At 42.5% G+C, this 22,768-nt stretch overlaps 1 protein-coding gene across 1 annotated transcript in view; it reads left to right on the top strand.

Annotated features, from left to right (window-relative positions):
* The window catches only part of LOC122541071 (hepatoma-derived growth factor-related protein 3-like), a 136,187-nt gene that overhangs the window by 88,917 nt on the left and 24,502 nt on the right, over nt 1-22,768 (top strand). Inside the window, exon 4 of the mRNA XM_043677582.1 lies at nt 21,626-21,784. Coding sequence (XP_043533517.1) covers nt 21,626-21,784 — 159 coding nt within the window. The remainder of the gene's footprint in view (nt 1-21,625; nt 21,785-22,768) is intronic.

The following is a 22,768-nucleotide window of genomic DNA, read 5'->3' as shown; positions in this document are numbered from 1 at the left end:
AGAAGGGGGAAAAGGGCAAACCAATATCCATTATGTCTTACAGTCTAAGAGAGTCCAAGTATTCCTTAGCCTTTTCTGGTGATCCGAAGTTATACACGGATCCTTCATGGTTAAAGCGTAGCGTCACTGGGTAGCGTAAGGAGTATTGAATATTTAAGTCCCTTAAACATTTCTTCGCCTCATCGAATGCCTTCCTCTTTCGGACCAGAGCTGGGAAAAGTCCTGGAATAACATGCTCTTGGATCCTTTATAGATCATGGCTTGGGAATCTTTTCCAACATTTCTAGAGGCTTCTAGGAGTATCTGCCTCTCCTTGTAGCTCTGCAGCCGGAACAGGACCGGGCGTGGGCGCTGGTTCTAGCCGGGCCCGTGTATTGCGACCCGGTAGGCCCATTCTACCCATACCTGGCCTGATCCAGCCTCCAGATTTAAAAGCTGTGGCAGCCACTGCTGGAGGAACGCTGTAAGCTGGCCTTTCTCTTCCCATTCGGGGAGGCCCAGCAAACGAATATTTTTTCGACGACCTCGATTATCGAGGTCATCAATGTAATTCTCTAAGGTCCGGACTCGCTGCTCGAGAGTCCGGACCTGATCCACAGCCGACTGCACTGTAGTTTCGGAGGTCGCGGCCTTTAGCTCTGTCCCTCCGACTCGGCGCTCGATCTCCTGAATGGCTCGGTCATGCTTCTGCATCGACTTCGGGACTCCTCGATAAAAGCATCGATCTTCGCGTCCAGCTTGGAGATCATCTCCACAAGGCTTGTCACTGTAGGTAAGTCCCCCGGGGCGGCTGTGGACGCCTCTGCTGCAGCTGGAGAGGGTGGGAGAGGGGTTGCTGCTTGCTGAGAGCTGCGGGCTCCCTTCCCTTTGGTCATTTTTACTAAATATTAGACTGTTTAAATGTAATACTAAGCAACTAATTAAATTAAACAGCTATTATGAATGATTTGGTGAGTGTGGTGGGGGTGGGCACTATAGACTCAGACTTGCTGGGTCACCGCCATCTTGGATTCCCCCTCAATCTCTTCTTGACGCCGTCGTAAGACTTCCTTTTCCAGATCACCACCACTGAAAAGTCTTGGAAAACATGATCCTGGAGCCCTTGCACACCAGCGCCCTCGGATCCTTCCCTTGGGCTCTGGAAGCTTCCAAGACACACTGTTTGTCTTTATAATGATGGAACCATACCTGGACAGGGTGAAGGTGCTAGTCCATTCCTGGCGTTCATGCATGACCCGGTGGGCTCTCTCCATCTTTATCCTTCCCTTTTTAGCCTCCAAACTAAGGAATTCCGGGAACCACTTCTCAAAGAATTCCACTGGCCGCTCACCTTCCGTCCCCTCCGGCATGCCAGCAACACGAAGGTTCCTTCTTCTGCCCCTGTTTTCAAGATCATCCACCAGATCCAGCAAACCCACGAACTTGTGTTTCCAGGGCTTCAGTCCAACTCTTGGATAAATCAGCCTCTGCCTCCATCCCTGTGGCCTGCCGCTCGAGCTCATCAGTCCTTTTTCCCTGGTCTTGCTCCCAGTCTCTGCTATGCTGCCAGCTTCTCCTCAATTTTATCTTCAGTCTGCCACCCCAGGACCTCACGAGATTTGGCAAGCTCCAGGCCTGGTGAGGAATCAAGCCCGCCACCTCAGTGGATTGGCCTGACACCCCAGCCCCGGCCCCATGCAAACTTTCTCCTTTCTTCGACACTCTCCTGCAATAAAAACAAAGGTGAGTGAAATTTTCAAGTTCTATAGCTCTTTTACTGTATTTTTACTCACATTAGCATGGATGGGATGGCCTCTGGCTCTGTCCTGCTGATGTTGTGGCTCGGAGCCCAGCAAACATGATCTTCCTAGGTGGCTGCTATTTTGGATCCCCTACACGATAATTTATTAATAAATTTGACAATGTTCAGCCAAGATCCTAGATGAGTGAGCTTCTGTGATTGAACAGGAAAGTGTGAAGAAGTGGTAATGGGTAACTGTAGTGTTTAAACACCGAATCAATGAAGAAGTGTGTCCTTAGTATCGCTGGTAAAATTGGATCCATTTTCAGATGTGTGTCTAATCAAAGGTGAAGAAACGTGCCTGGATCAGATGTGCCCAGGTATTAGTGCCGCCTTGGTAAGAGCTTTGATTTAAGATGGCCCTGGCCACCTCCCTGCAAAGCAATTGGATCTTTTCCTGCTCTGATGAGCTATGCTAATCTAGCACATGCCCCTCGTCAAAGTCCACACCTATCTGGGAACGCCACGTTTTGGAGAGTTTGCCAGACCACCCCAGTGCAGGAAGCCCATGGCAGAGTGCACTGTGAGTTCCCAACTAACTGGACCAGGCACCAAGCCACATTATCGGAATCTTCCTGTCCTCCTTGGTGCTGGACCATGTGAATTTATGATTTCAGTTGTGGTGATTCTCTAGCTGTATCCTGAGGCCTTATAAAGGGATGGGTAGACATCTCCTCTTCAAGGGATATTCCTTATGTTTTGGAATATTTCTGTGACCTCTTGCTAGTAGCTTGAAGAACCCTGGACTGTTGGAGGACAGTGAAGTGATGGCAGCTGACAACAGTCATGGGCTCACTGCCGTAGTGCCTCAGTGACTCAATGGGTGCAATCAATGATGCCCGAAACCGAGGGATTTTGGAAAAGGAGATGAATCCCATTTCTTTTGTCCCTGCAAGATCCGGACTATTTGAAATTGAATGCCTTCCCAAGCGCTCACAAGAAAGGCCTCAGTGACCTGCAAGATACAATGGTGTGCTGTTAGCTCATTCCAAGAGATTGACAGCTGATCCTAGGAAAAAATGTCAAAGGCAAAGAAGTTCAAGGTTTCAATACCTTTAACAGACACTGGCAGGGCACGGTGGGCAGTGCTATCCAACCTGACCTCTTCATCAATGAGGGGATAAATCTCAATGACCATTTGCCTAGATTGATGCAGTCTTCTGCATCCTCAAGACTAGAGGTTGAAAGATTAGTTCGACCAGTGATTCCCAACCTTCTCAGTACGAAGGCTTACTTCAATGAGACAAACAATTCCATGGCACACCTACTTTTTTCAAGTGAATAGATTGCTAATAAAAGTCACATATACTTGCATTTACTGTGGTTATGCCCTTACGAGAGTTTACAACAAAGTAGCAAGAGCATTCATGTTTCAAATCCAGTGTACCAAATGGGCAAAAGTGCTTTAACCACTAATGTGTGTGTCCATACATATCTGTGAAGTGTTAATATTTCAGTTTCCAGTTGGTGAGACTGGTTGACTGGTTGGGCTGAAGGATCTGTATGGCTCTGTGATGAGCTCACCTTGGTGATAATGAGCCATTATTCTCTTAGATGTTCACTGCGGCTGTTCATAAATATAAACCTGGCATGCTTTTTTTAAAAATGTTAATAAATGGCAGATAATTACAACTCTCCTTCCTAGTATTATAGGTGACTATCAGGTGACCTAGAACAAACCTTCCCTTTTCTATTTATCATCACCCATATTTCCAATAGTCAAATCAATTTCCAGTCCTGTTAATTAACCTGCTCCTTCTGAGATTTCTGTTCTTAAACAGATCCTTAAATAAAACCTTATTATGCCAATGCAGATCTCAAAACAGCTGCCTAGTTTGAATCATAGAATCCCTACAGTTTGGAAACAGGCCATTTGGCTCAACAGATCCACACCTACCCTCCAAAAGAGTATCCCACCCAGACCCATTCCCCTGCTACTCTACATTTCCTCTGACTAATGCACCTAACCCATACATCCCTGAACACTATGGGCAAGTTGGCATGGCCAATTCATCTAACCTACACATCTTTGGACTTCAACCAAATAATGTATCAGATTTTAAACTTATGTTTTTCTGCAGGTGATTATCAGATCAGAGTATACAAGCACTGACCAGGTTTTTAAACTTTTCAGGAATGCCATGCAATCATTCTTATAGAAAGTTAACACCCAAATTTAGTACTTGCAACCAAAAGCTCACATTAATCAAAGGAAAGTTGCATCATACTGGAGTGAAACCTTTGTACCTTCTTCTCTGAATGTTTGTGAAAAGCCTCTGGGGGAGAAGAATAGTGGAGAACTTGGTAAAGCTGATGTTACACATCCTTAAACCACCAAGGGCAATGTGCAACAGTGATAGACACTGAGACGCAATTTGAAAATGGAAGTACAAGACCCATTCTGACCCATGGCCCAGTTTCCTGATCAAAGCCTGAGGAAAAGTACACAAGACAAGCCCAAGGTTTCAGACTGCACAAAAGGCATGTGTTGGGAAATAGGATGTATGTCATTTTTTTTTCTCCAGTGTCTACATTGTTTAATGTCTTGCACATGATAAAGTTTATATTTAAGGGTAAATTATAAAATGTAGTCTCTCAAAAATCTCATCTGATGGAGTACACAATTTATTTACTTGCAAATTAATATATTCAAACGACACTTCAAGGACTTGAATATTTTAGACCATGTACCAATGGAGTTCTGCATGTTGGGTGGTGCCACCTTTTAAAGGATATATTGATGCAAAGCTGCCTCCTCAGTTGGATATGTGTTGGTATCCTTTCCAATATAATCCCTCAGCAATTTTTACTCTGATTAGCTGGTCATTAATGCATTGCTGTAATGGAACCTTGCTTAAGTTGTGTTACATAAAATAGTGACTAATCTTCAAATGTACTTCACTGAGATAAATCACTTTGCAACGTCCTGAAGTTGTGAAAGGCACTGTATAAATGCAACTTCTTTTCCATCTTGCTTGAAAAATATCATTCCACTCAATTTTAACTTAGAGAGCTAAAATGCCTTTCAGTTATTTTTGCCACTCACTGACCAGATTGTAAAGCACAACTATTTTATACAATGGCAATTTAACTTAGCTTGAAAGTTGTTATTCAATCATTTTACCTATAACCACACAATTCAGAAATGGTGGCTAACCTCCATCATGTAAATATTCACAGAGCCTTGAGACTTGTATATGTCACATATTAACTGTCCTGACTCTCAATGTTTCCCTATAGAACGAAAAGCTGCTCCATCACTTCCATTCTACTTGTATATGATCACATGATTTCCTCCAGTTGTAACAGTTACTTGCTTCCCCTTACATCTTGGTGGAGAATCTATTGCACGTCCTATATTCGACAAAACAGTATTTGCTAAAGCTTTGGAGACATTTTTTGCAAATCGCTGGAGGGGCATTGCTGTTGGATAATCACTGGTTATACAATTTCCTTTTGCAACATTGGCAGACTGAATCAGAACCAATAGCAATTCCATTTTTTTTGCTATCACTTGTTGCAATCCTCGTACAGTATCAGTGTTTAGATTTAACAACAGCACATTGCTAGTATCCATCCAAAGTTGCTGCAGTCAGGATTTAATTTTCAACTTTTCTATCTGATATCTGTTCTGGTGGTATAGAGTAGCCGCCATTTAAAAACTCACCTAATTTTCAAAACTGTCAAAAGTTTACCCTGTAGTATAATGGACACCCCAACTCCTGAATTATACCGCCCTGCTAACCTGCAGTTTATTAGTTATTAGATTCCCTACTGTGTGGAAACGGGCCCTTCGGCCCAACAAGTCCACACCAACCCTCTGAAGAGTAACCCACTCAGACCCATTTCCCTCTGACTAATGCACCTAACGCTGTGGGCAATTTAGCATGGCCAATTCATCTGACCTGCACATCTTTGGACTGTGGGAGGAAACCCACACAGACAATGTGCAAACTCCACACGGACAGTCACCCAAGGGCTGGAATTGAACCTGGGACTCTGGTGCTATGAGGCAGCAGTGCTAACCACTGAGCAACCGTGCTTGTGGGATGCTGCATGAAAAATACTAGATTTCCCATCTTATAGGATGACCTGTATTCTTTGAACTGTATCCTCTGCACTCTTTCTGGTGTAGGCTGATTGGTAAGAAGAGAAATTTAGACCAGTACTCAGTTTCTGTTAATGTCAAATCCAAATCAATCCTCACAAAGGCGCCAGTCCTGTGGTTTTTTACAACTTAGGAGTTGGCCACAATCGCAACACCATGATAACGTTGAAGAAACTTTTACAAGATTGTTAAACTGTTGCTTACTGCTGTTTTCTTCTCCTCTTCAAAATATTTACTTGTGGTTTTCTCATTAAACATAACATCCAAAGGGAAATATGGTTATGTAGCTGGAAAGAGATTGTTGTCAAACTCTCCGAATCTCTGCTTGATGATTACAACACGTTCAGAGTCTTCCATTTCCAGCAGGGGTTACATAGTTTTATTTCTTTGAAATTACCTGTGATGAAATAAATAATTTATGAAGCTTTCCACGGTAAGCCTGCACACAATATTAAATATATATTGCTACCATGCACGATTTGTCACATCCATCTAAATTGGGAATGATTCTTAGACTTGAGATGGCAAAAAAGTCACAGCGACTGGTTCTATAAACATGGTTCTTTTCTGTCTAAACATTGGACACTGAGGGATGGTTGAACTTCAAATTATTTTTTTGGTTATTTACAAACTACACTTATCAAAAAACCAAGTATCTTTGAATTAAAGCTTGACTATATGGGAGCAAAGTCAACAAGCAACTTTGCACACAAAGGCAAGTTGAACTGGGAAGTTAAGGTTGCTCTGATAGATAAGGTTGCTAAGATACTCATTTGAAATTTTCAAAACTGAGTTCACTAGACTTCACTTGGGCAAGGTTATCAAGGCTTAGGGAGTAAAAGTGTGTAAATGGAATTGATGATCAGTCACCACCTAATTAAATAGAAGAGAGCAGTTGAATGCTGTTTTCTTCCATTAGTTAATCTCCCTAGTATTAAATGTGGTGAAGAAAGACCAAGAGTAGAATTTAGATAAAGCAGAGTTGGAGGGTAGGGGATAATTGATCTAGGGTGCTTCTGTAATTCATTCACTGTCATCAGTGTTTACAGTAAATACTTTAAGATCACAGGATTTATCACTAATTAACTAAATGTATGATAGTTTTGAAAGCCATGGATAGAATAGATTGGAGGAGAAAGTGAGGTCTGCAGATGCTGGAGATCAGAGCTGAAAATGTGTTGCTGGAACAGCGCAGCAGGTCAGGCAGCATCCAGGGAACAGGAGAATCAACGTTTCGGGCATAAGCCCTGAAGAAGGGCTTATGCCCGAAACGTCGATTCTCCTGTTCCCTGGATGCAGCCTGACCTGCTGCGCTGTTCCAGCAATACATAGAATAGATTGGAGCTAAGGAGATTCTCTGCACTAGAAACCAGCAGGCTGATAATACAAAACCCAAGTATGTCATTTACAGAATATCCTTTATTGTCACATGTATTCGGTATGAAGTACAGTACAAAGTGTGTACTGTTGCCCAAATATAGGCACCATTTGCATTAACTTCATTAACTTCATTGCAGGGTGATGGTGGGATAGTGGTGAGCATAGATACCTTCCAAGCAGTTGACCCGGGTTCGATTCCCGGCCATCGCAGTGTTGTGGTTTTGTGGGCGGCACGGTGGCACAGTGGTTAGCACTGTCTGTTGCCCAAATATAGGCACCATTTGCATTAACTTAGAATAAAATTTTTAAATATATAACCTAGAGAGTCCAACTTTTGCCACCTGACGCCCATTCTGGGCTATCTCACTCTGGGATTCCCACTCCACGCCATACCACAAAGGGAGTGTCCTGCTCCGGGCTATCCCACCCCTTTCAATACTGCTGACGGTGTCCCGCTCCGGGCTAGTGGGTTGCGCTTCGGTGGGTCGGTGTGGACTTGTTGGGCCGAAGGGCTTGTTTCCACATTGTAATGTAATCTAAACTTTGAATAAAATTTTTAAATATATAACCTAGAGAGTCCAACTTTTGCCACCTGATGCCCATTCTGGGCTATTTCACTCCGGGATTCCCACTCCACGCCATACCGCAGAGGGAGTGTCCTGTTCCAGGCTATTCCACCCCTCTCAATGCTGCTGAGGGTGTCCCGCTCTGGGCTATCCCACTCCTTTCAATGCTGCTGTGTCCCGCTCCGGGCTATCCCACCCCTCTCAATGCTGCTGTGTCCTGCTCCGGGCTATCCCACCCCTCAATGCTGCTGAGGGTGTCCCACTCCAGGCTATCCCATCCCATGCCATGCCACAGAGAGAGTGTCCCACTCCGGGCTCTTCCACCCCTCACCATGCCGCTGAGAGAATGTCTCATTCCAGGCTATCCCACCCATGCCATGCCACAGAGAGTGTCCCATTCCGGGCTATACCACCACACGCCATGCCACAGAGACAGTGTCCCATTCCGGGCTATACCACCACACGCCATGCCACATAGAGTGTGTCCCACTCCGGGCTATACCATGCAACCCCCAGGGGCCCACTCTATGTGGAAATGAGACTCCCACTTTAGGCATTCTCAGCCTGCAAAAAGGCTAGTGGATACTGATCTGGGGCTGACTCTGTGGCCACACTGCCTCTGAAGTCGCCACTGCTGCTCCGGAGCCCCTTGGAGTTGCCTCTTGCCGGAGAACTCTCTTTATTGGGTAAGACTGAGATAAAAGAAGCAGAAGAAGGAAAAATGAAAAGATTTTTAAAATGCAGACAAAGAGGACAAGTCCAGTGACAGGAGCCCATACACTGTCTACTCTGCCACCGCCACCTGATAATACTATTACTGGGGAAAGGGTGTAGTTACAGCATTACATTTTCATTGCAAATGACAAATTATAATAGCAAACCTGTTGTCATGAAGTATATGCAAGTGCAGGGTACTTAACAGATTAATCTATTTAGACACTTGGTGCAAATACATTTTTTATTTAATTCCCATTGCAGAACTTATTTTGTGGAAATTTCTGAAGTCAATGCTCCATGCTAATGGAAGAATACTTTCAAATCCTCACATTTGTTTCTGGGTTAACTTACAGTTCCTGTCATTAATTTGGAGGAGAGCAAAGTTGGTTAGCACAACATAGAGATGCTAAATAAAAGGATACACATTACTTCTATGTGCATGATATGTTTGGTGTATGATATTCACCCGTGACTACCTAATGATTTCGCCCCTTGCTATAACCATCCACAGTGGGTTATTATGGGTACTTCTTTAAGCTATTATGTCATAACCCTATCTTTCAGGAACCAACCATTTAGTCCTTGTGTTCCATAGAGCAGTTGGGAACTGCACAGTTGGACAATAAATGTGGTCATCACTTTTCGTTGTACAGAAAATGCAATCCAGGTGTTCCTACAAGTCAGAAGTTACAGAAAGTGACACAGGTCAGGAATTGAGTCATGATTGAGATATAGTATTCTTGCACATTGTCCCTGACCAAAATCAGCAGAACATATATATTATATTCATACATTAGATCAAAAATTGTCCTATAAAGATTGCTGCTTCTGTCCTCAAACAGATGCGCAAGGTTTTCCTGCATCTTCACTTCCAATGAAACTTGAAGTCCAAGTTTTTCTTTGGTTGCAGAGGCAAGATTTGACACGTGAAGTATGACACTTTGAATACATCTGAAGGAAATCCAATTTTCCAGTCATTTTCCACAGCCTTTTTGCAGGTTGAGAATGCCTAGTGTGAAAACCAAACAATGCCTCTGCTCAAGTCATGTTCCCCAATGTATGGAATTGGCAAAAGCCAATCAGATTTCCTCCCATGAACCTTTTCTGCCTGGTGGTTAAAGGTTTTGGAAGACCATTAAATCCATGCCAGGATTGAGAATAAATACTAAGGAATCTGAAACATTCTGCAATAGTATTATGTTGCATTATAATGTAGATGTGCTTTTAATGCATGTAAGTTTGCTCGCAGAGCTGAAAGGTTTGTTTTCAGACGTTTCGTCACCATACTAGGCCACATCATCATTAAGCCTCTGGATGAAGCACTAGTGGTTTGGCCCGCTTTTTATTTATGTGTTTAGGTTTCCATGGGTTGGTGATGTCATTTCCTATCGTGATGCCATTTCCTGTTCTTTGTCTCAGGGGGTGGTAAATGGAATCCAAGTCAATATGTTTATTGATGGAGTTCCGGTTGGAATGCCATGCTTTTAGGAATTCTTGTGTGTGTCTCTGTTTGGCTTGTCCTAGGATGTGTGTCATCCCAGTCAAAGTGTTGTCTAACCTTATCTGTATGTAAAGATACTAGTGAGAATAGGTCATGTCTTTACATGATCATCTATCAACAAACATATTGACTTGGATCCCATTTACCACCCCCTGAGAAAAAGAATAGGAAATGACATCGCCACTGGAAATGTTGTCACCAAAGGGTGGCACGGTGGCACAGTGGTTAGCACTGCTGCCTCACAGCACCACGGTCCCAGCGTTCAATTCCAGCCTCGGGCGACTGTCTGTGTTGGAGTTTGCACATTCTCCCCCTGTCTGCGTGGGTTTCCTCCAGGTGCTCCGGTTTCCTCCCACGGTCCAAAGATGTGCAGGTCAGGTGAATTGGCCATACTAAATTGCTCATAGTGTTACGTGCATTAGTCAGAGGGAAATGGGTCTGGATGGGTTATTCTTCAGAGGGTCATTGTGGACTGGTTGGGCTGAAGGGCCTGTTTCCACACTGTAGGGAATCTAATCTAATCCAAGGACACCTAAACCCATAAATAAAAAGCAGGCCATACCACCAGTGCTTCACCAGAGGCTCACTGATGATGTTGCCCAGTATGGTGACGAAAAGTCTGAAAGCCAATCTTCCAGCTTAGCGAGCAAACCTGCATCCAGAACCTCAACCTGAGCTACAAATCTTTTCAAAACTCGCTAATGTACTTGTAATGCAGTCATTCCTCATAGGGATCTGTCCTACTAAGGTAAAGATAAAGACTGCTCAGTACCTGGACCTGATGGAGTGCTTCCTAGGATATTAACGGAAGCAGTTATAGAGATAGTAGATGCACTGATAGTAATCTTCCAGGAATCCTTAGATTCTGGCAAAGTCCCAGTGGATTGGAAAACTACCAATGTAACACTTTTATTTAATAAGAGAAAGAGGTAAAATACAGGTAATTGTAGGCCAATTAGATCAATGTCTATTATTGAGAAGATGTTAGAGTCTATTATAATGGATGTAATAGCAGAGCATTTAGAAATGCACATTATATTCAAGCAAGTGCGCCTTCATGAAGAGGAAATCATGCCTGACAAATTTACTAGAATTCTTTTGAGGAGGGGTAAAAGCAAAATAGATAAAGGGGGAGCAGTTCATGTAATATATTTACATTTTTCAGAAGGCATTTGATAAGGTACCACACGTTAAGCTACTCAATAAGATAAAAGCTCATGATGTTGGAGGTAGTATGTTAGTATGGGGAGATGAGGAGGGCATTTTTCAGACCTACAGTGTGTAACTAGTGCTGGGACCACATTTATTTACCATATATATTAACGACTTAGATGAGGAAAGTACATGTACTGTAGCCAGGTTTGCTGATGACACAAAAAATAGGTGGGAAGTTAAGTGGTGAGGAAGACCCAAAACGTGTGCAAAGGGATACAAACAGGTTAGGTAAGTGGGCTGCAACTTGGCCGATGGAATATAATGTGGCAAAATGTGAGGTTATGAATTTTGGCAGGAAGAATAGTGGAGCTGCAGATTATTTAAATAAAAAAAGACTGCAGAAGGCCACAGAACAGAGGGATACAGAAGTCCTCGTCCATGAATCACAAAACGCTAGCGACAAATTTAGCCCTAATAATGAAGGCAAATGGAGTGTTGGCCTTTATTTCAAATGGCATGGAGAATAGAAGTAGGGAGGTTGTGCTAAAACTATTCAAGGCATGCACAGACCGCAGCTGGAAGACTGAACTGTTTTGGGCTTCTTGTCTATGGAAAAAATATACTGGCTTTGAAAACTGTCCAAAGAAGCTTAACCAAGCTGATACGAAATACAGAGGGGCTGTCTTATGGGGCAATATTGAGTAGATTGGGCCTGTAATGGTTGGAATATAAAAACATGAGAGGGGACCTTATTGAAACCTACAAAATTACTAGAGGACATAACAGGATAGATGCAGAAAATTTATATCCCCTTGTGGGAGAGTCTGGGACCAGAGGGAACAATCTCAGAATAAGGGGTCTCATATTTAAAACCAAGATTTAGAGGAATTATTTCTCTCAGAGAGTTAGAATCTGTGGAATTCTTTACCACAGATGGCTGTAAGGACTGGGTCATTAAGCATATTTGAGGGTGAGGTAGACAAATTTTTAATCATGGGTTGAGAGAGAAGACAGGAAAGTGGAGTTAAGGGTTATCAGACCAGCCATGAATGGCAGAACAGACTCAGTGGGCCAAATGCCCTACTTCTGCTCCTGCCTATTTTGGTTTTATGGTACAGTTTTAGATCAGAGTGGTGCTCGAAAAGCACAGCAGTTTAGGCAGCATCCGAGGAGCAGGAAAATCGATGTTTTGGGCAAGGTAGGGGGGAGGGGAAATGAAACTGGTGAAGTCCACATTGATGCCCTGGGGTTGAAGTGTTCTGAGGCGGAAGATGTGGTGTTCTTCCTCCAGGCGTCAGGGGGTGAGGGAGCAGCTGTGGAGGAGGCCCAGGACCTCCATGTCCTCGGCAGAGTGGGAGGGGGAGTTGAAATGTTGGGCCACGGGGCGGTGGGGTTGATTGGTGCGGGTGTCCCGGAGATGTTCTCTGAAGCACTCTGTGAGGAGGCGTCCAATCTCCCCAGTGTAGAGGAGACCGCATCGGGAGCAACAGATACTATAAATGACATTGGTGGATGTTAAGCTGACCCTGGTCTTGAACAGCATTGTATACTTGTGCACATGCAAAACAGTGCTCTTCAATAGAAAAGCTACCAGAGCGTAGTGAAAGTGACCTGTCAGCCTGTTTCCCCAATTCAGGCGGTTCTTAAATGAGGTTAGGTGTTGTGCTGCTGGGGCTGGGAGTGAGGGCAAGCCTTCTCATCAGCCCACCTCCAGTACGGGATAGCAGCGTGTAAACTGCACCATGAATCTGAAGCCTCCTGGGGCAAAGTCACACGTTAATCAGGGTTGCAATTAATGAGCCCTGAAATGGGCAGACTTACAGAACGTGCCCCAAATATAAAATCCAAGCCTAGGCGCTCCAACTACCAAAGCCCTTCTCCTTGACACATTTTCTTTACTATTTTCCTGCCATGTTTTCCTGTTCAAGTCCATTTGATCATTCTGGTGCTCCCTCCATAATTTCAATTGCTGGAAATTGGAACTGTGTGTAAATTTAATAAATCTGGATTAATTTACACATTTCCTGTTGACAGTGCCTAATAAAGTCTTGGGCTGGCTTACTTTTAGAAGCGATATTACAAGCATTGGCCAAAGTCAGCAGCCACTTCATTAGTACTAACTAGACACTGCACTTTCGTAAGAGTTTGTCAGCTATAAAGCATGCAGCAATTCACTTTATTGTTAAAAAGAACTTTAAATATATGTTCAGTTGCAATTTTATAAACAATATTGTGCATATAAAAAACATGAATGCCTTATATTTACTTTGTATTGTTTACTTTCTCTTTATTAGTTTCATATTTTGTCTCTTGAATCAGTTTTCATTACACAGACAAGGTGTTGCCCATTCTCTTTTTTCTGTTCTCATTCTTTTTCATAGTCTCCAGAATGTTCCATTTCTTACAATTCACTGTTATCGTTTGGGTTCTGTTGCTATTAATATCATCATGTGGAATTGGCAAAGCTGTTTTGAGTTAAAACAAAATGATGTCGATTGTGGAATTGAAGGTATAAAGGTTCAGTTTCATCTAGGACTATTTTCAAGCCCAGAATCTTGAAGGTCCAAGCCTAACCTGAAATTGGGCTGTGGGCCTCATTTCAATAATTCAGGTAAACTTCTGGGCACACTTCCGATGTCCGATAGGATCTACTTGTTTTCAATGCCAGCTTTTGCCAATTTTGATGGGGCAATGAAATAGGAACATTGCTGAAGAGGGAGGTGTTGCTGAAGCTGTTTTTGTGATGAGTTCACCAGGACCCACTGCAAGAATGTAAATTTGAAACAGTTGTAATACTTCATACTACAGGACAAAAACACACTGATTTAGTTGGCAAGTCGACTGACTGAGGTATTGCCGTAATGAAAACATCAGAGAACTGTAAGCTTCCCAACTCCCGGGAAATTCAAAATGGCAAATGGCTTGTTGTATTTCTTTTGTTTACAGACGCCAAGCGCCTGCCTATAAATGTACGTCACTTGTGGCAAGCATAAATGAGCTATGTTATGCACTTGAGCTTTTAAGTGTTTGTTAATGTAATTATTGCCAGACACAGGATTATTCAGCAAGTGCTGCCTAAATGCAGAATTTCAACGACCAATTGACATTTTATTTTTGGGTTTTGCAAGCATGGACTGGTTGAGTGCAGACTATACTTTGCCCTTATCAAACAACAAAAGGAATATGCTGTTTGATCCAACCAGTAGGTTGGGATATACAACCTATGTACCTGACATCACTCTGACAGTCTCGAGTATTGAATGCAGTCAGGTAACTGCAAAATATCTTATTTGTGAAATGGATCCTGTGGAATTAAAAAGGCACTAGCAGCATTGATACAAACATGGCTGAGTGACAAGATACAGAAATGTGGCAAACAATTGTTCTTCGGAATAAAGGACAGCACATTGTGGCATTTACAGATAATACACAACTTGAAATTATTGTCTACTATGAACGGGATAGTGTTAGACATAAAGAGGCTTGTGGATGTGAAGGCAGAGAACATGAACATGGTCAGTGAATGTGAAGGCAGAGAACTGTGAAGTTGTACATTTTAATGGGAAGAATGGAGAACAGCACTGCAAAGTAAAGGGTATGATTCTTATGAGGTACAGGAGTAGAGGTACCTGAGAATGTATGAGCATAAATCATTGAATCACTCAGGATGGATTGAGAAAGAATCATTATAGAATCCCTACAGTGTGGAAGCAGGATATTCGGATCAAGTCCACACTGCCCCTCCAAAGAGCAACCAACCCCCCCACCCTATCTGTGTAACCCTGCATTTCCCATGACCAGTCCACGTAATGTGCACATCTTTGGAGAGTGGGAGGAAACCCATGCAGACACTGGGAGGATGTGAATGCTCCACACAGACAGTTCCCCTGAGGCTGGAATCAAATCCGGGTCCCTGGTGCAGTGAGGCAGCAGTGCTACCACTGAGCCACTGCACGTATACAATCCTGGACATTAAATAGAGATCTAGGGCCAGACTTTACTTTGTGTTTGGGACAACCTGACGTGCTCAGTTTGACACTTTGAAATGCACACCCAACCCATGTGCGCCTTTAGGGGGATTCTTTTTGGACAGGGATAGTGTTTGCAATGCACTTAGTAAGCCGTGATAGTACATGGGGCATTCTGGTGTGGAGGTGAGCTGCATGGGAGACCCACCTTGGTTTCTTAGCATCATTTGCAGGCCACTTAAAAATCAAGGTAACCACTCACCCCCTTCCCATCCCATTCACATACCCCCACCTGTGCTACCCCATATCCCAGGTCATTGCCACTCACTGCATAGAAATATTTTTCCTCACATCCTACTATAATGCTTACCAAAAATCTTAAATCTGTGACCCCTGATTCTTGTATATCAGGTAATGGAAATAACATTTCTACACCTACCTTATCTAAACCTGTTATGATCTTGTACAGGGTCAAAAAGGAAAAGCATCCAAGGAGCAGAAGAGTCAGTGTTTCGAGCATAAGCTCTTCATCAGGAATATGGGGAGGCCCAAGGAGGCTGAGAGATAAATGGGGGAGGGGTGGGGAGGTTGGGGGGGAAATAGGGCTGGGGGGAAGGTAGCTGAGAATGGCTCAAAATCCCATGTATGTTACTGTCTGCTCTCTTAATAAGTCCTAACACCTTCAAAGATTTATGTACATGAGCCTCCAGGTCTCTCCATCCCAGTTAAGAATTTTATAGGGGCATATTGCATTCTTCTCTAATACATGAGTTAGATCCAAACCAACCAACCAGCTGTCTCCAGCAATAATACACTGCCACTGGTCTTAATGAGCAGAGAGTGAGACGTTCAGTGGGTGAAAGTCCTGACCTCAGGACTGATGGCCAACCTGGTAGAAAATCTTTGTGTTTTTCCCAATGTGAGCTGAATTCTGTTCACACTTTATATTTTTATATTAGTCAGTGTTACTTTCCTCATCATTCCCCCCCCCACCCCAACTTACAGTAGGTGGCCCTGTTCACAGTTGAAAGATTCACTTTGTTTGCTTGCCCAACCTCTCTTTAGTTTTGTCTCATCATATTCTCTCACTCTCTCTCTGTCCTAATTTAAATGGATAAAAAGTCACAGATGCGTACCTGTGAATTCCACACGTCATTCACTGCTTGCTTACTCCATGTCAGGAATGTGTGTAAGATTGACTCTTTAAAATGGTCCTAACATATTCATTTATAATTTTCTTATTTCATTTTCTCCTAACTTCAGACAATAATTTTTGAATGGCATCAGTTACAGTTAATGTACATGTATGGTTATTTTTCGCCATAGCTGTTGTTCTAACATCAATTTAACTCGATGGCAGTAACTTCTATTTGAGTAATCTTTGCAGAACTCATAATCAAGCAGACCTTAATCTCCTGCTTCAGATACGTGGGACCCAATCCCTCATTACCTCGCCTAACATTGCTTGACCTTCACATGCACTTTTGTGCATTTTTGGTTATCCTGATATTCTAAAGTCATCCCCATGTTTTGTAAATTCTAGAATTGTTGTAACCTCATCTGTATACCAGCTCCGTTTATCGAGAGTTTGTGATCAGTGTCACAAGTGCTAACAATCAAGGCTTGGATCAATAGATTTTGATCTTTCTGAAAATCGAGACACACAAGGAGCAGGCAGGAAGGTGGTGGTGACGCACAGGATCAGCTGCAACCATTTTAAATGGCAGCGCAGACTTGAGAGGCCATAATATGGACTCCAGCTCCAATCTCCTATGCTCACTGGCTGATTGCATTCTTGCCCTTTCACTAATTTCTAGTCAGATTAATTCTATAAATGTTGGAACTGTTATCGGATTAGTCTGAGTTTCTATGAACCCCATAGCTGAACATTGGGATATCCTGATTTTTGTATAAGGTTTTCCTTTGGCAGAAGTGTGTCTCTTAAAATATCAGATATCGCCAGATATTGGCATGTGATCATGACCACTCCAGGCTCACCTATTGCTGTGCAGCCCACAGTGCTTAAAGCTGGCAATCACTAATAAAGACACTGTGCACTGAAGCAGATATTTGAGTAGTTGATTTCAGAGGAAAATAATGGTGTGGTTATAGATTTGCTTACAGCAATGCATGAGGCCATTCAGCTCATCATGTCTATCCTGCTCCCTGTGGAGCATTGTGGTCTAACCCCATTCCTTGCTGCACCCCTGTAAGCCTTCCAATTTCTTTGCTTCAAGGACCTGTTTAATTTTGAAACCATTCAGTACCTCTGCTTCCAACATGGGATAGCAAGTTCCAGATCATTACCATTCACTGTGAAAACAATTCTTGCACACATTCTCACTACATCTCTTGCCCGAAACCTTAAATCTGTATCCCTCGTCAACTAACAGGAACAGACTTTTTTTGTGTATCTTATCTAAGCCTGTCATGATCTTAAGCCCTTAATCAAAACTCCCCTCAATCTCCTTTACAGGGAGTAAAGTATATGATGCATGGTCTACTTATTCAGTTCACTATTATTAATGGTGGCATGAGAAAGTTGTTTGATACAACAGATTGTTAGGTTGGAATGCACCAACTTACAGGATGTTTGGATATTAATTCATTCGCAGTCTTGAGAAGATTATTAGATGAAAGAGTTGAAGCTGGAATATGAAGGAAGGTGAGGGGAGTATACTGTCTGGATTGCTCTGAAAGAACTAGCACAGGCAATGGGTTGAATGGCCTTTAGTGGACCTTTTGCACATCTAAAATCTGTATTCCCTATGCACAATATCAATTTTCAAAACAGTTACAGCTCCCGGTAAAGTGAACTAAAATTGAAAAAACATTGCACATTGAGTTGGAGTGCAGCAGTTGGATAAAAGGAGCTTCCATGTCAGGTATGGCCTGTGGGCAGACAGCCTGTTACATACTGCTGTGTGGTAGGAGTGCTTCCATTTCATGCTTTAGCCTCACAGAAACACCAAATGTGTTTGCAAATATACACCAAGCAAAGTGCTCTTGAGACTTGCTGTGTTTGTTGTTGCGTGAAACCCTTTGAAGATGTCATTTTGGCAAGGTGTACCCAGCTGATTTTAGAGCGCTGTAAGGCTGTGCAAGGGCTTGACATAGCTGATTAATTCTTTGTAGAACAGGTTATAGTGTGATCTTATGCACCTGCTACATAAGATCCTGAAGAAGGGCTTATGCCCGAAACGTCGATTCTCCTGTTCCTTGGATGCTGCCCGACCTGATGTGCTTTTCCAGCAACACAGTTTCAGCTACCTGCTACATCAGTATTGTTGTGCAGTTGAATCTTTTCTATGCATGTAACCATGCTCCAACTGATGTAAAGTTTTAAAAAAATGTAAATTTAGAAATTAGGAGATCAAAGCAATGGAAAAATCAAACAGACTTTTGCACACAGGGTAATGTTATCATTTGGAATGAGTTACCAGAAAACACTGGTGGCTAAGTCAGCCTCTGGTTAGGCAGCTGTGCTAAAGATCCAATATACAAAGACCAGGTCAAATGGCTGCCTTATGGGTTGTATCATTTTACAATCTTATGATAAACAGTTTAACCGTGGTGAATAAAATCACAGAACTGCAGAGACGAAATAAAAACAGCAAGTGTTTGAGAAATACAGCAAGTCTGGCAACATCTGTGGAAGAAAGAAACAGAGTTAGCACTTTGCGTTAGGTTCCAGAGAAGACTCATATTCAACATTAATTCTGTTGTTATTCTTATAGATGCTGCCCGATCTACTGGATTTCTCCAGTCCTTTCTGTTTCTTTCTATAGCTGTGTTGAATCTCTGAGTATTTCAATTGAACTTATATTTTGCTCATTTGCAGGAACGCCCATCTGCTCTGTGCATGTCTATATGCTGCAGCTAAAGCAAAACTGAATTTGTACCTGCATTTGTTGAACATCCATTGACCAACAGCCTTTAGAGCACGTAACATTACATGACACATTTTACTGTACAAATTTGGGGATTCACAAGTCTACATTTGAGATTGAGCTCCGCTTGCAGGATGGGGCCCAGACAGAGCTTTGAAAGGTGAAAGATATGAATGGGTCAGAAGGGCAACTAAATACCTGATATGAAAACAGAGGATTCAAAATTAAAGAGACATGAATGAAGGGTGGCTGATCCCGTATCTGTCTCCTACACAATGGCCTACAGTTAAAATTAATACCTTGCTCCTGGAGCTGTAAATACGCAACAGAACAGAATGGCTACATTAGTGATCAGAAATGGGCACCCACAATAATGTGAACCAAAAACTAGTTATTTCAGCACTTAATGTTTTTCATTGTTTTCTATAATCCTGTAACAAGTAATAATATAGCAATTCCTAATATAAAACCTTTTGAATTAAAAATGTTTGATGTGAATATGTTTTTAAATTTTCTAATATTATGCCTATTCCCATTCATTTCCTGTTTTTTTTCCATCATTAACCATGATCCACTATAAGGGAGGTGGTGTTGACTTCCACCTATTTTGCTGAGTTTTTTTAAAATTCATTCATGGGATGAGAGTGTTACTGGCAAGGCAGCATTTATTGCCCATGTTATGAGTCAACCACATTGCTGTGGGTCTGGAGTTACATGTGTGCCAGACCAGACAAGGATGGCAGTTTCCTTCCCTAAAGGTACCAGATGGGGTTTCCCCCCACAATTGATAATGAATTCATGGTCATCATTAGACTTTTAATTCCATATTTTTTTTATTATTGAATTCAAATTCCACCATCTGCCATGGCAGGATTCATACCTGTCTCCCCAGAACATTATCTGGATTCATTCCTGATGAAGGGCTCTGGCCCGAAACGTCGATTTTCCTGCTTCTCGGAAGCTGTCTGGCCGGCTGTGCTTTTCCAGCAACACACACTCATCTCTGACTTAACAGTCCAGTGATAATACCATTAGGCCATTGCCTCCCTTCTATGAATATGAATATTTGTATTCTAGGCTGTTCATGGTCATCTCAAATCCACTGTCAATCTAGTTAAAGTCCGCTGTGAAAAGTAAACAACATTAATTTGTAATGGCAAAAAAATCTATTTTTTGGGACAACCATTGTAATATCTGATTGGACTAATAGTATGTCAATCACCTTGAAACAGAAATAAATAAAGTATCCAGAAAAGCAGAAGATGGCAATTGGGAATAATCAAAGCTTGTCCATGGACTGATATTCTTAAGGGAACAAAGTTCAGTAATGCGTAAACATATTTGAGAGTATAGATAAATGTTAGCTGGCAAATACAGAGTTGATAGTTTGGTATAAAAACCATTGAGCTACAGAATTGGGCATTGTAACCATTTATTAATGTAAATAAACTTTGTATGGACAGCCAGAATGGACAAAAACTAAGTCAAGTTGGTATCACCCTAACTCTAGGTTGTCATTCTAGTGCATTACTGAAGAGCTGCTGCAGTGTACTTTTGCTTAGAAGAGATGTTAAACTGAGGCCTGCTCCCAGGGGAACATAAAAGACCCTATGACACTGTCAGAGGATGAGAGTTATCCACAATGTCTTGCAATATTTAACCCAGAACCAGCATCACCAGAAGATAGATTATCTGGTCATTACCTCATTGCTGTTGTGAGAACTTATGTGCATATATTGGTGTCATTTTCCTACATTCCAATAAAATTACTTAATCAGCTAGAAAGTGCTTTGAGGCTATCCTTACGTTGATCAAAAACATTTTTTGCAATGTTTCCCCTTTATGCACTCATAATCAATTTAACAAAAATGTAATTAAATTTCTGGATCATCGCAAGATAGCATTAATGTGGGTTTGCTTTGGGAGGTAAAGGCACTATTGAAGCATTGGTGAAGGTTTCTGTGAGTTCACGCTGACACATTACTGCAGATTCTTTAGTGTGCAAAAGCCAACTTAGAATATTCTCTACAGGAATAATTTACAGTGTCACTTTCAAAAGAAACCAGTCACAAATCCAGCAATTTAAATAGACTGTGTCCATTGTAACTAGGGTGGCATGGTGGCTCAGTGGTTAGCACTGCAGCCTCACAGCACCAGGAACCCGGGTTCAGTTCCACCCTCGGGCGACTGAGTCGAGTTTGCACATTCCCCCCTTGTCTGCGTGGGTTTCCTCTGGGTGCTTTGGTTTCCTCCCACAGTGCAGCGCATGGCATGGCTATGCTAAGTAGAACCCCTAGTGTCCAGGGATTTGTAGGTTAAGTGGATTAGCCATAGGAAGTGCAGGGTGACAGGAATAGGGTAGGGGGTGTGTCTGGGTGGGATGCTCTGTGGAGGGTCACTGTAGACTTGATGAGCCGAAAGGCCTGCTTCCACACTGTAGGGTCTCTATGAAATGTAGATGGATGCAAATTCAGCTGGTGATAGTTGGTGTTATTTTTGGGAGTATTCAGTTTGGTACCGTATGTCATGTTTTCACAACCCCACTGTGTTTTTGTTTCAGGCAATACAGCAACAGAGTTCCTCAGAGACAGAAGGAGAGGGAGGAAATACAGCAGATGCCAGTAGTGAAGGTGAAGGGGGTGAAATAATAGATGAGGAGGGAAAAGCTAAAAGCAGAAATGAAAAAGGAGGCTCCAAACGAAAAAAAGCTGCTTTTAAGGTAAAGGATTAGAATCTTTCTATGGACTGTAGGTAAATTGTATTGTACATGTTTCTGTATTGTTTTAGGTTAAAGCCATTCTCTCAAGGTTTAATAAAACAAAGAATTGCGGATGTTGTAAATCTGAAACATAAGCATAAACTGCTGGAGAAGCTGAACAGTCTGGCAGCGTCTGTGGAGAGAACCAGTTAATGTTTCGAGTCAATGATCCTTCTTCAAAACTAATAGCTTGTAGGAAAATGTGGTTTCATGTTGATAACAGGAGATTGGAAGGGGAAAGGATTGAGCAGACAGGTGGAGATGAAGCCCAGAGAGAGAAAAACGTCAACAGACAAAGGGATAGTTGATGGTAAGTTGGAGAAGAAGAAAAGCTCGATAAGAACTGGGTGGAGATTTGCTTGCTGAGCTGGAAGGCTCTTCTCAAAACTCACTGAGCCAGGTAAGAGACAATGGGGACTGTGAGTGAGTAAAAAAGGATTGGCTGTGCTGAAAGCAACTCGTGATGACAGGGCCTGGGGGTGGGAAAAGGACATGGAAGGAAGCGTTCAGCCTCTGAAATTATTAAGTTCGATATGGAGTCCTGAAGGCTTTAGGGTTCCCAATTGGAAAATGAGGTGCTGTTCTTCCATCCAGCTTGCTCTGAACTTCATTGGAGCACTGCAGCAGGCCCAAGACACGTGTTGGCCAGGGAACACAGGAGTGTTCTGGATGTAGGTTTGCCCGCTGAGCTGGAAGGTTCATTTCCAGACATTTCGTCACCATACTAGGTAATGTCTTCAGTGGGCCTCAGGTGAAACACTCAGGAATGTGTTGAAGTGACAGGCAACAGGAAACTTGAGGTCAATTTTACAGACAGAATGTAGGTGTTCCACAGAGCAGTCACCAAGTCTGTGTTTCATCTCCCCTGTGTAGAGGAGACCACATGGTCAGCAATGAATACAGTAGACTGGATTGCATAAAGTTTACCACCTCCCTACCCATTGT

Source organism: Chiloscyllium plagiosum, chromosome 36, assembly GCF_004010195.1.
Source record: "Chiloscyllium plagiosum isolate BGI_BamShark_2017 chromosome 36, ASM401019v2, whole genome shotgun sequence".
Classification (NCBI taxonomy): domain Eukaryota; kingdom Metazoa; phylum Chordata; class Chondrichthyes; order Orectolobiformes; family Hemiscylliidae; genus Chiloscyllium; species Chiloscyllium plagiosum.
Note: the sequence above shows the minus strand (reverse complement) of the source record. Positions and strands in the feature narration are given on the sequence as shown.